Here is a 16,042-nt window from a genome sequence, read left to right as displayed (position 1 = left end):
TCATCAGCCTCTCAAAGTACTCTTTCCATCTACTCAACACACTCTCCTCGCTTGCGAGTACGTTTTCATCTTTATCCTTTATCACCCTAACCTGCTGCACATCTTTCCCAGCTCGGTCCCTCTGTCTAGCCAATCGGTACAGGTCCTTTTCTCCCTCCATAGTGTCCAACCTCTCCTACAACTCCTCATACTCTCTTTCTTTAGCCTTCGCCATCTCTCTCTTCACCTTGCGCCCTATCTCCTTGTACTCTTGTCTACTTTCTGCATCTCTGTGACTATCCCACTTCTTCTTTGCCATCCTCCTTCCTCTGTATACTCTCCTGTACTTCCCCATTCCACCACCAGGTCTCCTTTCCCTCCTTCCTCTGTCCAGATGTCACACCAAGTACCCTTTTTGCTGTCACCCTTACTACATCTGCTGTAGTTTCCCAACTGTCTGGTAATTTTTCACTACCACCCAGTGCCTGTCTCACCTCCTCCCTAAACTCAACCTTGCAGTCTTCCTTTTTCAACTTCCACCATTTGATCCTTGGCTCTGCCCTTGCTCTCTTCCTCTTCTTGATCTCCAACGTCATCCTACAAACCACCATCCTATGCTGCTTAACTACACTTTCCCCTGCCACAACTTTGCTGTCTTCAATCTCCTTCAGATTGACTCTTCTGCATAGGATGTAATCTACCTGTCTGCATCTTCCCCCACTCTTGCATGTCACGCTATGTTCCTCCCTCTTCTTAAAATATGTATTCACCACAACCATGTCCATCCTTTTGGCAAAATCCACTATCCTCTGAGCTTCTTCATTCCTCTCCTTGACACCATACCTACCCATCACCTCCTTGTCTCCTCTGTTCCCTTCACCAACATGTCCATTGAAATCCGCTCCAGTCGCCACTTTCTGTCCCTTGGGTACACTGTTCATCATTTCATCCAACTCACTCCAAAAATCTTCTTTCTCATCCATTGCACACCCAACCTGTGGGGCATATGCACTAACAACATTCATCATCACATTCTCTCCATCATATCGGCTAACTCTCTTCCCTTACCAGTCATACTGCCAACATTCAAAGTTCCTACCCTCCGTTCCACTCTCTTTACCTTCCTACTCTCCTCCTGCCTCTGGACACATCTCCCCCCCTCTTCTTCTTCTTCTTCTTCGGCGTAGTAGTCAGTGTTTATAGAATACTAGGGGGCTTTACCCCCTGCTCGCTTCGCTAGCCAACCCCCGTGTTTGGTTAATCTGATATACAATTTACATTTTTTTTTTCTTTGGAATTGTTTCAATTTCATTATTTGCACTTTAAAGCTTCATTAAAAACTATTTTGTTTGGAGACACATTGTGACAATGCCCGTAAGTGAATAGTGTTTCTGTTTCTCTAATAAATAATCTGACTTTTTCTAATGTTTGTCCCAGTGATTTATCGATTGTCATAGCAAATGCTATTCTCACGGTAAACTGTAAATATTTTAATACGAATGGCATATCACAATCTCCTCTGGTGTGTAATGTTGTTTGCGGAATATATACATAACCCTTCTTTTTTGCCTGTTAAAATTTGCATCGCTTCTCCGTGATCATCAATATACACCTGACCGAATTGTGTATTCTTTATTAAACTTGTTGTTGCTTTAACTGTTCCGGGACCACAGATTCTCATAGCGTATGGTCCATTATTGTGTAAATCCACATTTTGTGCATTGAATGATGCAACTGTGAAAAGACTTCGTTGTTTACTCTTTGCCTTTTATTTCTGACCCTGATTTGTCCTGCTATTTTTTCAATTACACCTGGCTCTGATGATTAATCACCTTTTCTTTGCGGTAATGCGATCTTTTCTATCTTTTCTTTGATACTATAGCGAATGACATGATAAAGTGTCACAAAAGTTTTACTTGAACGATTGCCGACTTCCTAACCCCAAACACAACTTTCTAGCACCCTCTCCAACGCCCCAAACAGCCCTCAACATGGCTGGGACGCTACAATACTTTTGGAGTTTACTGCTTTCTTATTCTGTACCTTTCTGTGCATGTGTATCGCGCCATCGTTTGTTGGCGCCTTTCGAATTCCACTGCTTTCATAATCTCTTATCTGCCTTTTTTTTCTCGCCAACACCTTTGGGTCTTTACTCTCCGTATTGTCCTTATACGCTTTATATGTGCTGAGAGCACATGATCTGTGTGTACTACACGACTGAGTGTTTTTTGATGGGTGAGCTCTTATATGATGCTCGCCTACCCCCGGCGTTGGGTATCCTGAAATACATTAGTCGAGCTTGTTCGTTTTGGAGCCGAGCCTGCTTTCCCCGCGGCATTTCAGACGCGCGCTGTAGGCACCTGCGTTCATTGATCTTATCCAGGTGGGCTCGTGTTTGTATCGTTGAGCTGTATTGTGTTTGAATTTGGTGTAAAGTGTTTAGCAGTTTGTACAATCCCAAGCAGCACATTATTCCTAACTTCACTCCGCAGTAGTGCTACTCACAATATGGCGGTGACGCCTGCGCCTTCACTCCGCAGTAGTGCCACTCACAATATGGCGGTGACGCATGCACCTTCCGTACCATGTCGGGTTTCACTATGCTGTGTAGGCACCTTTGCCTTTCGTACTTTCCCGCGCCTTCCGACGCACGATGTAGGCGCCTGCACCTTCTGTACTATGTCGGGTTTGCCTCTGCTGTGTGATGTGGACGTTTAGGGTTCCGTATTCTCTGGGCTTGTTGCTTTATTTCTTATTTCTGTTAGTTGAGCTCTTTCGTTGTTGGCGGTGTATAGTGCGTTGTAGGCGCCTGTGCTTTCCGTACCATCTCAGGTTTGATTATGCTGTGTGTTGTGGACTTTTGTGGACTCTGTAGTCTGTCCCGTTTTACTCTGGGGCGGGGGGCTGTATCGTTACCGCTTTCCATACTATCTCGGGTTTGATTCGTGAACCTTTGTGTCCTTCGTAGTCTCTCCCGTTTCACTCTGGGGTGGGGGGCTGATTCCTTGTTTTTGTGTGGCACCTGTGCACTATGTCTCCTGCGTCCATATCCAGTTTACCATTCTCGGTTAGTAATATGGATTTCTGCATTTCACCTAGGAGTAGTTTATGAATGTCCCACGTAATAGCTGACCGACATTTCTATGACTTTTTTTTTTTTTTTTTTTTTTTTTATAAAAAGACTCCTTAGTCGAATATTCCTGCATGGTAAGGAAGAGAAGCAACTGTTTTTCTAACAGATAGACAGGAGGGGTGGTTTGTCTCTGAGAAAGTATCAAGTACAGTCAGTCTCTTGTTGATTTTTTTTATATATATTTATTTTATATTATATTATATATTATATTATATATTATATATATTATATTTTATATATATTTATTTATTTTTTATTTATATATATATATTACTAACCGAGAATGCTAAACCGGATGATGGACGCAGGCACATCTGGCAATGGGCCGTAGCTGCAAAAAGACGTACTGCGCAGGCGCAAAAAGAGTCCGTGAGAGTCGGCTGAGGAGCCGAGAAAGGCGGACAAAAGAGGGCGAGAGAGGCGGATGAGGGTCCGCGAGAGGCGCAGGCGCAAAAAGAGTCCACGAGAGTCGGAGAAAGGCGGACAAAAGAGGGCGACAAAGGCGGATGAGGGGCCGCGAGAGGTGGACAAGACCATAGAAAATAGGAAAGAGCACATACAAAAAGTAGTCACAGAAATGAGGCGCAACAAGCACCAAAAAAAGGAAAAGGCACATAAAAGAGTAGTCAAACGCGGGCAAAGCACGAAACACATTGCACACGAAACTAAACACACCAAAAAAAAAGAACAGACGAGCGCACAACAGCAGGGCACGACCACACACACCCCCCCCCCCCCCCCCCCCACCCTACAGGCACTGGACGGGACGGGACACACACCAAGAGGGGGATTCATCAAGCCCATGGAAGACAAAAAAAAAGAACACAAAACCACCCCACAGACCCTACAAGCAAGGGACGGGACACACACAAAGAGGGGGATTCAAACAAGACACAGGAACACAAAAAGAAAGAAGACGCTCGCGCAACAACAATCCCCCCCACACATCCATAAGAAGTGACACCCAAAGCCACATATTCTAAAGTGAACGTCAACACCTTCACAATAGGCAGCATAGGTGTCAGCATAGGTGGATGTCCTTTCAATAAAGCACTATTTAACCGTTCAACTGCAGAAAAGGATACATATTCACAGTGAGTGCGATCCTCCTTATTACTTATCCATATTTCGCATGCTGAGAAAGAAACAAGTCATGAATACACGGTCACGGGTACAAAACGATTCGCGTGTCAAAGTGCTGCATCGAAAGAAGCACGATTTCAAACCGAAAGAGCTCGCGTATCAGACATACAAAAAAGGGAGCGAAGAGACAGAATAAATGAACGGAGACGTGTGCAAAGCGCAAATGAACTGACAGAAAAAAAAAAAGCAAGACGCGAAAAGCACCAAGCTCAAATGACCGACATACAAAAACGGACAAGGCTCGATACAAACAATGCACGGCGTAGACTGAAACGGACTTTGCGCAAAGCGGAGGCGAAGAAAAAAAAAAGAAAAAAATAGCGCGTCACAAATAATGGACGTGCAACAAAAAGGCAATCAAACGCAAAAAGCAAAACATGCCCGTCGCGGACATCAACGCCACACACCTGTTAAACGCTTACGCCAAATGGCTGAAAACGCCTTCAATAAGGAATCCACTATTGAGGAAAATTCATTGGGATTAATGAATGTCATTTGCAATCATTGTCATTCACTTAACTTCACAGAAGAAACAACTGGCAATACAAATAATGAATTTACACGTTGTTGTCAAAAAGGTCAGATTAGACTGCCTCCTTTACATTCATATCCTGAATATCTAAAGAGGCTTCTAACTAACGATGTGCCTGAAAGTAAAAACTTTATGAACTGCATTACATCCTACAATAGTTCATTTGCTTTTGCATCTACCGGAGTACATATCAGGCCAAAAAAAAGGCAATGGCCCATACTGCTTTCGCATATGTGGACAAATATTGCATCGCATTGGAACAGTGCACCCTGAAACAAATCAACAACGCAAATATGCACAAATCTACATCCTAGATATCAACGCATGAACCTTCCTGAAAACAAACAATGCACGGAGCCTATAATGAGAAACGTCACTCATGTCCTAAACAATCACCCATTAGCTAAGTCTATAAAAATGCTACATGAAGTTGAAAAGGAGGCAAATACAAAAGCAAATGCAGAAGTTATAGCGGCAACTACAATTGCTTTGGTCTTGATAAAGGACAAAGAACAAGATCCAAGACGATACAATCTGCCCGTCGTTAATGAAGTGGCAATTGTCTTTCAAAGTAAAGATGGTGAGCCTCCATTTCACAGAGATATTGTTCTACATTTACGTCCTGATAAAAACAACACACCTACATTCCAACGCATAGACATTTGCTTTCCGCTTCTTAATACTTTAACATACCCCATATTATTTCCAACTGGACAGGAAGGATGGAGTGCTACAATTTCAAGAATTAAAAAACAGCAGGCACAGAGACGATCACGTGTATCCATGAAAGAATATTTCTCCTACAGACTCGCAGTAAGGGACGACTTTAATCCATTACTCAATGCAGGAAAGCTGACTCAACAATACATCGTTGACGTTTATGTTCGAGCGGCGGAAACCGGATGGAAAGCAATGTAAAATTAGAAATGAGGCGCCCATAGCACACAGAAAAAAGGAATCAGACGCCGGCGCTGTGTGCACTAAGCCCATGGCACACGAAACGGAACACACACAAAGAAGAGAATTGAGACCCACGACACACAAAGCCCCCCTGCAGTAACTGAAATAAGAAATGAGGCAACGCGCCCCTAGAACACCAAAAAGAAAGTCAGACGCAAGCGCCACATAGCACACGAAACGCTACGCACACAAAGAAGAGGATTCAGACCCACTACAAACAAACACCCCCTCCACTAACAGAGATAAAAAAAGTGAGGCAACGCGCCCCTAGCACACAAAAAAAAAAGTCAGACGCGAGCGCCACACAAATCCATTGGACACAAAACGGGACAGACTACGGACATAGCACACGAAACATACACAAAAAGGAGGATTCGGACCCACGACCACACTAACATAAATAAGAAATGAGACACAAAGCCCCACTAGGGTTACCACTTTTAATACAAAAAAATAAGGGACGCATACTGCAGCGGGGGCCACATCCCAGTGCCAACACTTTGCAGACTCTACTTAAAAGACCCGCCCTCCTCACTGGACAGTTAAAATGACCAATCAAACTAACGATGACATCAAGTATTACCCAATCAAAAGTAGGAAAGGAGGCATCTTCATAAAATGCGTGTGGGATGATTTGCATGAGACGCTGCTTTAAAAAAAATGATAAAAAAAATACGGGACAAAACCCGTCCCGTATTGATTCAAAACGGGACGCGCAATTTCATTCTCAAATACGGGACGATTCCGTATTTTACAGGACGGGTGACAACCCTGCCCATTACTAAACAAACCGTCCATATTAAACATACGTCATCTGAACACATTCAAATTAGGCAGCATAGGTCGATCTCATTATACTGATCCACTATTAACCGTTTAACCACAGAAAAGGCTCCATATTAACAGTGAGTGCGATCCTCCTTATTACTTATCCATATATCTAACGCTGAAGAACAAACAAGTAATGAATTCACGATCACAGGTACAAACCGATACGGCTCAAGTGACGGGACCAAACACACGAACCCGCATGAAAAAAAACAATACACGTCAGCGCATACAACGCGCTTCTGAAACCCCGGAAGAAAAAATGTCTCGGCTCCAAAAACGCAAAGCTCAACTAACACATTAACAGAAACGAGCGCAGATGGACAGACACAATGAATGTACACGCATACAGCACGCGTCTCAAAGTGTTGCATCGAAACAGGCAAGGGTTCAAAACGAAACACCTCGAGTCTCAGAGATACAAAAACGGCAGCGAAGGGACAAAATAAATAAACGCAATTCATGAAAATTCATTGGGATTACTGAATGTCATTGGCAATCATTATCATTCACTTAACTTCCCTGAAGAAACAACTAGCAATACAAGTAATGAATTTACACGTTATTGTCAAAAGGGTCAAATTAGACTGCCTCCTTTACATTCATATCCTGCATATCTACAGAAGCTTCTAACTGACGAAGTACCTGAAAGTGAAAACTTTATGAACTGCATTAGATCCTACAATAGTTCATTTGCTTTTGCATCTAATGCCATCCAGTCACTTACTCAACACCATTGATAAACTTCTACAAACGTTGATAAATAATAATATTCCCTTTGGAGCAAAGGTACTTTTATTAGGGGGAGATTTTACACAGTGCTTAGCTATTGTTCCACATTCCATTCGCGCGACTATTCTGCAGTCCACCTTAAAATACGCAGACAATTGGCATCACACCAAATACCCCTTTTAACACAACAAACTATATTATGTCCAAAAAATATTAATGTTGATCACATTAATAACCAGGTCATTTCATGACTTCCTGGAGTTGCACAGCTCTTTCTAAGTTCTGACAAAGTTGACTCTGGTGACGACAATGACCATCTTAATTTCCCCTTAGAATATTTGAACACTATTAACCCAGCCGGATTAACACAACACAATCTTAGCCTTAAAAACGGAACAATAATCATGCTATTAAGAAACCTTAACACTAAACAGTGTTTATGCAATGCTACACGTTTAGTCGTCAACACCATGCCACACAATGTTATTGAAGCAAAACTTCTTACAACATCACATGCTAACAATACTGTTCTAATTCCTAGAATTAACCTTACAAGTTCTGACCTGGAATTACCTTTTACACTTAAATGGCGAGAGTTCCCCATTAAACCTGCCTTTGCCATGACCATCAACAAATCACAAGGACAAACAATACACAAAGTTAGCATCTACCTCTCTGAGCCCGTTTTTGGACATGGACAACTTTATTTGCTTCCTATATGCGTCATCTACACCTTCACACTATGCTATATCTCATTCATACATCATGCTCTTTGTAATTTCACAACACCAGGGGTTGGCGATGGAAGCGAGCAGGGGGCGGAGACATGCAGGTTAGGTGGATTGGTGATTCTAAGTTGGCCCTGGTGTGTTTGTGTGTGTCCTGTGGTGGGTTGGCACCCTGCCCGGGATTGGTTCCCTGCCTTGTGCCCTGTGATGGCTGGGATTGGCTCCAGCAGACCCCCGTGACCCTGTGTTCGGATTCAGTGGGTTGGAAAATGGATGGATGGAAAAATGTGACAGCAGTATCATATGATAAAACCACTGCACTGCAGCTTGGGTGTTTTAACTGTTTCCAGCAAGAATAGACATTGAGGCTACTGAAAATGTCCTAAAGTGTTCACACTCCACTCACAACATTTATAAAAAGCTTTATGTAAGCATATTGTAGTATACTATGCAGAGGAAAATCACCTCAGTCATCACTGAAAATACACAAAAAAATAGATTTATACACAGCCCTGTACTTGTTGGGTTAGGATTCAGCTTCCCTAAGACCCTGCTTAGAACAAAGTGGGTTTGGAAATTGGGTGGTTTTGTTAACAATTTGGAACCTTTGCATCACACTAAGGCATTTTTCTCACAATTGATTTGGACCTCTCTCTGTTCTGAAAGGTACCATCTTAAAATGGAATTTTTATTATTCCCATTAACTTCCCCAGTTTCAGTGTTTTAAGAAATTTTCTTCAAGTTTAAATATACCCTTAATTATCTACAAGGCAAATTCTGTATGCCCTGTATGTATATAAATATATATATATATATATATATATATATATATATATAATATGTGTATGTATATAAATATATATATAATTTTGTTTTGGCAGGTTTTCATGAAAAAGATGGAAAGGCCTATTGCCGCAAAGACTATTTCGACATGTTTGCTCCCAAATGTGGTGGCTGTGCTCGTGCAATCTTGGAAAACTATATCTCTGCACTCAACTCATTGTGGCACCCGGAGTGTTTTGTGTGTCGGGTAATGAAACAGATTTACTATTTTCCTCACCCCCTCAGTTTTTAAATGTAATTTGAATTTCTTTTATCAGTTTAATTGCAATGGAACCCATCCAGTATTTTGATTTGGGTGGTCTCTCTCTATTAAATTACTTACACAAGGTAGAAAGGCAGTAAGGTGGCTTCTTTCAGGTTTTAAGGAGAATAGTAAAGTTGCATGCCCAAATGTTGACCTACTTTTCAAATGTGTTTAATTTTAGGGTGGCATGGTGACACAATGTTTACTCCTATTGCTACTTGGCCTCAGCGCCCCGAGTATGAATCCCTTACCCAGTCGCTGTGTACCGTTTGCATATTCTCCTAATGTCTGGGTGGTGTTTCTCCAGACTGGGTTAGCTGGCCATTGTGAATTAAACTCCATGGATGTGTGCAAGTGTGAACTCTTTTGAGCACTGGTGCTCCTGTCCAGTGTTGGCTCCTGCGTTTGCATCATTGCCCCATGATCCTAAACTGGGTTAAGAAGGTTTGGGAATGATTTGTTAGTTTAGTCTTTGTTTGTTTGTGTGATCATACAGTACGTTTGCAATCACAATGTCTCAGTTGTGTAATACATCCACAAACTATTAAAAGAACGATTATCATGGAAAAGTGCAGCATTATGTGTTGTAATTCCTGATTTTTTCATGGTAGGCATTGTGCTGTAGTGGTTAAAGCTTTGGACTTTGAGCCCTGAGATTCTTGGTTCAAATCCCCATACTGACTCTGTGTGATCCTGAGCAAGTCTCTCTTCACCTGCCTGTGCTAGAATTGGAAAAACAAAAGAAATGTAACTAGTTGTATCTCAAATGTTGGAAGTCACCTTAGATAATGGTGCCCACCAAATAAGTTAAAGTAACTTAATTGAGGAGGAATTTACTTTGTCAGCCTTTACTAATGAGCTTTGCAACTGTTTTAGAGCCTAGAGGACTAGTTAAGTACTCATTGTGCCAACAATCACCTAGTGGTAATTTAGTATTGCAACCTGAGTCTGCTTAATTATTGATGGTTTTCTCCTTTCTTTCTCCCCTATCTCCCCCACCCCCTTTACTTTTTCTTTTTTACAGGAGTGCTTTACTCCCTTCATCAATGGTAGCTTTTTTGAGCATGATGGACAGCCCTACTGTGAGGTGCACTATCACGAGAGACGTGGCTCTCTCTGCTCTGGTTGCCAGAAACCAATCACTGGTCGCTGCATCACCGCCATGTCCAAGAAGTTCCACCCTGAACATTTTGTCTGTGCCTTCTGTCTGAAGCAGCTCAACAAGGGGACGTTCAAGGAGCAAAATGACAAACCCTACTGCCAAAACTGCTTCCTGAAACTCTTCAGTTAGGAGTGTGTTGCAGTAAAGCCTGCTGGTCCTATTGACTTAAGTAATTCAGGTCATTTCACACAGGAAGGGAATATGGTGCAGGGGTTGTCGCCATTGTTAGGTGGTCCTTAGTATAGGGTTGACTGTTTTTCTCCTCCAGTCACATGTTTAGTGTGTTGGCCACGTGTTTCACTCTTTTCTGTTAAGAGCTGCTTTTCTGTAGGAGAGAGGAGGTGCCATTTATATATCTGTATGAAATTACACTGTGAAAACTCAATGGGGCAATTGGGAGGTATGCTCAGTGCTGGGATGTTGTTGTAGCTGCATTGCAAATGGCAAAAGGCAGTAGCTCTTTGGAGAGGTTTCCCAAGTCCTAGGAAGCGAGTTCAGCTTTTCACAAAGGTGCATTGCAACAGCTTGTTATATCTGCATATCAGGGAACCGTTTCTCAAACTGTTTTAACAGTTTTTCTACCTATTATAGAACAATATTCAGCCAGCAACAACAAAGTAGCATTTTGAATGATATTTTTATGGATGCAGACTCTTCTTTCATACCTATTCAGCCATTTTCCTCAAACACAATGTACTGTACTTGGTAAACAGGCTGTAAATGTACCTTCAGGGTTTGTGGAAGTGCCCTTCCCCCCAACCCACCCCCGTAGCAACTGGATAGTTATTCATACAGAGAGTAGCTGTGACATTTTGTGCAGGTCTGCAGGTCATCTCTTGAAAGAAGTAGGATTGCAGGAAATGCTGAGTAGCTGAGGCAGCCTTCTTTTTCCACAATTTGGAAAGCACTGGACTCAATTTCTAACCACCAGCTGCATGGGGCTATAATATCAGTTTTAGGCAAGCATCAAAACAAAAAATGAAAATCCCCTCCCACACCCACTTCCCCAATCAGTTATGACTTGTACAAGTAGTGCCAAAATGTATTCTGGTGAAACCATTTGTATGGAAATCAAATTTTCGGGGTCAGAGTTAAATACTGGTGCTTTAAAACACCATTGTCTAAACTTGCTATCAGCGAATGTCTGAAGGAAGTCTGTCCAGAATACCCTTGCCTGGGTAATGGGTGCTAGTCTTATTTTTTTAAATGGCATTGGGGAAAATGGAAATATACTTTTTTTTTTTTTTTTTTTGTCTAATGTATGGGGATTTAAACCCATTTGGATCTGGAATCCATATTCGGACTTGGTGTGCAGCTGTTGCGGCCCTTCTATTACATGTTGGAGTCTGAGCTGCCTACCTGTGCGTTTTCAGGTAAAGATTTGCTGGCTTGTTGAAGTAGAAAGTTCTGGACTCTGACGTGCTTCTTTCAGACCCGCAGGACATATCACGCTCATCATCTACTGTAGACAGGCGATTTCATTGAAGATTTTTACTCTGCTGTTTGGTGGCTTTCATATAAATCTTTTTGTCTCCTTTTCTCATTAAAATGTACAAGTGAAAAAATATATATAATTCTAACATCAAAGAACCACTTTTTATATCCCGTCTAAAGAAACTTTTTATTAAAAAAAAATATATATATATATATACATATCTACACTCTCCTTCTGAATGCTAAGAATACTTTCATAGACTGAAAAAACAATTACCTGGGATTAGCCTGTAAATCCTTATAGCACAAGCTGACGTTGCTCTGTACATGGTAAATCCCAGGTTAACGTAACAGGACTGAATTTTGTAACCTTCAAACTGCTGTATTTTGTACTCCATTTCTTCTTTATGATGGTGTTACATTTCAATTGCCAATATGAAATCTAGTATGCAAGTCTTAAACAATTACATGTTTAGAGGGTTTGAGATCGTACTAATAATGCTTGATTTGTTTGATTTTTAAATGTCTAAAGCAGTAAACTCTGGGTCGAGGGCTGGTAAGACTTAAATGAATGTGTTGTTGCAAATTTCCTGGTTACTTAAAACCTGTCAAGTCGTTTTCATCACACATTGACTACCAACTGCAAGCAGGCCTGAAGTTAATGTAGTCTTTTAGCCGTAAATTTGTTTTTCTTTTTCTTTTGATACTTGGAATTGTGTGATTTGATTTACCAGAAGCTTGTTACATCAGCGCCACCTGCTGGCACCTTGCTTTAAGTTTAAACAATGTCCATCCATCCATTTTCCAACCCGCTGAATCCGAACACAGGGTCACGGGGGTCTGCTGGAGCCAATCCCAGCCAACACAGGGCACAAGGCAGGAAACAATCCTGGGCAGGGTGCCAACCCACCACAGGACACACCCAAACACACCCACACACCAAGCACACACTAGGGCCAATTTAGAATCGCCAATCCACCTAACCTGCATGTCTTTGGACTGTGGGAGGAAACCGGAGCCCCCGGAGGAAACCCACGCAGACACGGGGAGAACATGCAAACTCCACGCAGGGAGGACCCGGGAATTGAACCCAGGTCCCCAGATCTCCCAACTGCGAGGCAGCAGCGCTACCCACTGCGCCACCGTGCCGCCCGTTTAAACAATGTCTGTCCTGCAAAGCTTATCGGGCCATAGAAACAGAAAACCGTAAAGGTTCATGTTGGGAAGCAGCAGTGCATTTCTGTTCTGTGCTCATCGTGTTTAGACAAAGCAGGCAGTTTATTGAGTGATCATTTATTGAGGCAGCCCTCGACTTGCTTTACTCATTCTCAGATGTGCCAAATCGGCAACCACACGCTGGGCCGACTTTATGACTGATTTTCAGATGTTCACCCACTGGAAGCTTAAGAAAACAAAACTGTGTTGTTTGTGTGCTTTATTAATCAGTATTTACAGGTCCAGCATTTCCGACTCTGTCTTGCAACCAAAGGAAAGTAAATTCATCTGGTTTTTTTTTTTCTTTTTAAACTTCTGCTTCTATCTGTTGCCCAACAGATTCTTGTTTATTGTGCCATGTTTGTGTTTGTGAACAGACTGCTCGTTTTTTTTTCCTGTGTTTATGCCAATAAAATTTGCCTTTTTTGGTATGCAGTTGTGTATTCATTTTAATTTGCTCTTGTACTTGTCTTTTGTGATGTACAGACTAGGTGTTGTGTGGACACCCATGGAAATTTATTATTGTACACAGAAATGTCAGTGTTTTCAAATGAAATGAAATATAAAGGCACCAGTCTGTTTGGGCTGGCTGTGAAGCATTTGGTCATTCATTTGACGATTTCCCTTTGAAGATTATTTATTGATAAATGTTTAAAAAATGTATTGTGTAGTTATAATGTGGGCCTGTCCATTGAAATGGTGTTTTGGGCGGTTTGGGAGTTCCACTGTGGAACCATCGTTGTACCTGCAGCATGGACTCCATCCCCTAAATTTTTTTTGGGGAGAGACCAAATTTTTATTCAAATGCAAAAGCCAATTTAGAGAAGAATTATATCTAAAGCTCAGTGCTTAGCACTTATACCTGTGAGGTGGTGGTTTGTTTTTGTCTTTTTAGCATTAAATGAGAGTAATTCATTAAAAAAAAAAAATGAAAAGGTTTTGAATATGGTCCAAAGGTGGTAACTAAAAAAATTATATTCACTTGTCGTTGTTGATTTCTACCATAGCTATTCTCATTTTTATAAGGGATTGTTTTTTTTTTTTTTTTTCTTCCTTTTTTCTTGATTAGACTAAATTGAAAGTTTTCCCCATGGAATTTTGTTAATGCTTAGTGACAAGAAAATGGCAAACTTACTCAAAAGATGTGGTTTCTAACATCAATTGGTTTTCATGTGTTTTGTATATATGTGTATGTTTGTATTAGTATGTACATAAAGTCTATCCCTTTTCTCCTGAAAGCTTTACACACAGTGTTTCCATTGATTGATTTTTCCAACCCCACTTTATTCTGAGCAGGATCGTGGGGAAGATGGAGCCAAACCAAGCAAGCAAGCACTGGCCACAAGGCAGGAAGAACATCTGGACAGGGCACCAGTCCAGTGTATGAGAGAATTCAGGAGTCCAGGCTGTTGGACCAAACATCTTCATGTACATATAAAAAAAAAAAAAAAATTAAAATTTTGCTTGTAATAAACTGAAGTGAAAGATGATGAAGACAGCCTTTCGACTTGCTTAGTGTGGTGTTATTGTATCTGGTTTCTTGCTTTTCATTTTTGTTTGCCATGTTACTGAGTTCTTTCCACCAACTGTCCGTGTTGCATTCTCCTGTTTTTGGGTCACTAGTGAGACCAGTTATGTTATATGGGTTGGAGATGGTGGCAGTGACCCAAAAACAGGAGCCAAAGCTGCCGGTGGCAGAGTTAAGGATATTAAGGTTTGCAGTGGGTGTGACGAGGATGGACAGGATTAGGAATGAGTACACTAGGGGGTGAGCTCTGGTTGGACAGTTTGGAGATAAAGCCCAAAGGAAGGAGAAAACGCATTGGTTTGGACAGGTGCAGTGGAGAGATGCTGGCTATATTGGGAGAAAAATGCTAGTGATGGCGTTGCCAGGGAAGAGAAAGAGGAAGGTCTAAGAGTTGGTTTATTGATGTGGGGAGGGAGGACATGCAGGTTATGGGTGTGACAGAGCAAGATGAAGAGGACTGGAGGATATGGAAACAGATGATCTGCTGTGGTGACACCTACTGGGAGCAGCTGAAAGAAGATTGCATTGGAGTTAGAAGCACCTCCTTTCTCCTCTTCTAATTCTTTTTCTCCAACTGATGTGTGAGAAAACCAAAACCTTTGAAAGTATGTTTCTGACATCAGTGGTTGTTGATGTCCCTGCCTTTTTTACCAATAAAAATCTTGTAGGGAGAGGACTGCAGTGGGGACAAAGATTAGGTTGAGGTCACGGTCAAGAACAAGTGGATGCTAGTTTTCCCATGTCAACAAACTTTGCTTCATTCTTGGATGAGCTAGTGCCATAGCCTAAGAATGTGCTTCTCCTAGCTTCTGACCCACTCCTCCCCTAGCTTAGCTAAGGCCAGAGTCTCAAGTGCCCAGAGGAAAATTTTAGAACACCCCCTCAATGCATGCTTTACAAAAAGGCTATGGCAGCACCTATATCTTGGAGATCCTAGCCATGCACTGTAACGAGAAGGCACTTACAGGCAGTATATGTGGCCGCAGATGGTCATCAGCACCATCGACATTCGGCATTGTGATCAAATGTCTTAACGATTTGCAGTTCTGCGGATTGTGCCAGTTAGAGTGTCCTAATAAATGAAACGATTTTTTTTAATTAGTGGTCGTTATTATCCTTAGTTTTCCTAGTGAACTTAATCTTTCTAATGTGTTGTTTGCACATTTCCATGAATCTAATGCCCCCCCCAATTTTTCAGCTCCGTTCTGTGTACCAATCCATACGTTAAGCGGGGTGGTGAAAATAAAAGATCACATTAATATGAATGATTTTGTACTAATTGCCATGGGATGCATATAAAAAAGTAAATTCTAATGCCTCACAGACAGACGTGAACGAATCAATCATGGGAATGGACCTCCGCATCAACAGCTCCTCATGGAACACCTCCGATCCCCGCTCTTTAGAATCCGAATCAATTAGAAACCGCTCTAATTATCTCCATTTACTTTGGCTGGTGGTTAATTCCTATTGGCTAAATTCCTCGGAGTGACAGGACGTCTAGCCTCTTAACTTTGTCGACTTGGCGCATTTGAAGAACTTACTTGATTGGCTAAGCCGGTTCATATAAATAAGGCCTGC

At 41.7% G+C, this 16,042-nt stretch overlaps 1 protein-coding gene across 2 annotated transcripts in view; it reads left to right on the top strand.

Annotated features, from left to right (window-relative positions):
• LOC114668938 (paxillin-like) overlaps positions 1-12,828 on the top strand; it is a 79,886-nt gene extending 67,058 nt beyond the window's left edge. Inside the window, exons 11-12 of one of the 2 annotated variants that reach the window (XM_051921581.1) lie at positions 8,917-9,065; positions 10,147-12,828. In XM_051921581.1, the coding sequence (XP_051777541.1) occupies positions 8,917-9,065; positions 10,147-10,413 (416 nt within the window). In that variant the 3' untranslated portion in view covers positions 10,414-12,828. The remainder of the gene's footprint in view (positions 1-8,916; positions 9,066-10,146) is intronic. The other variant, XM_051921582.1, reaches the window with a different exon arrangement.
• The last annotated feature ends 3,214 nt before the right edge of the window (positions 12,829-16,042 follow it).

Source organism: Erpetoichthys calabaricus, chromosome 18 (assembly GCF_900747795.2).
Source record: "Erpetoichthys calabaricus chromosome 18, fErpCal1.3, whole genome shotgun sequence".
In the NCBI taxonomy this organism is placed as follows: Eukaryota; Metazoa; Chordata; class Cladistia; order Polypteriformes; family Polypteridae; genus Erpetoichthys; species Erpetoichthys calabaricus.
Note: the sequence above shows the minus strand (reverse complement) of the source record. Positions and strands in the feature narration are given on the sequence as shown.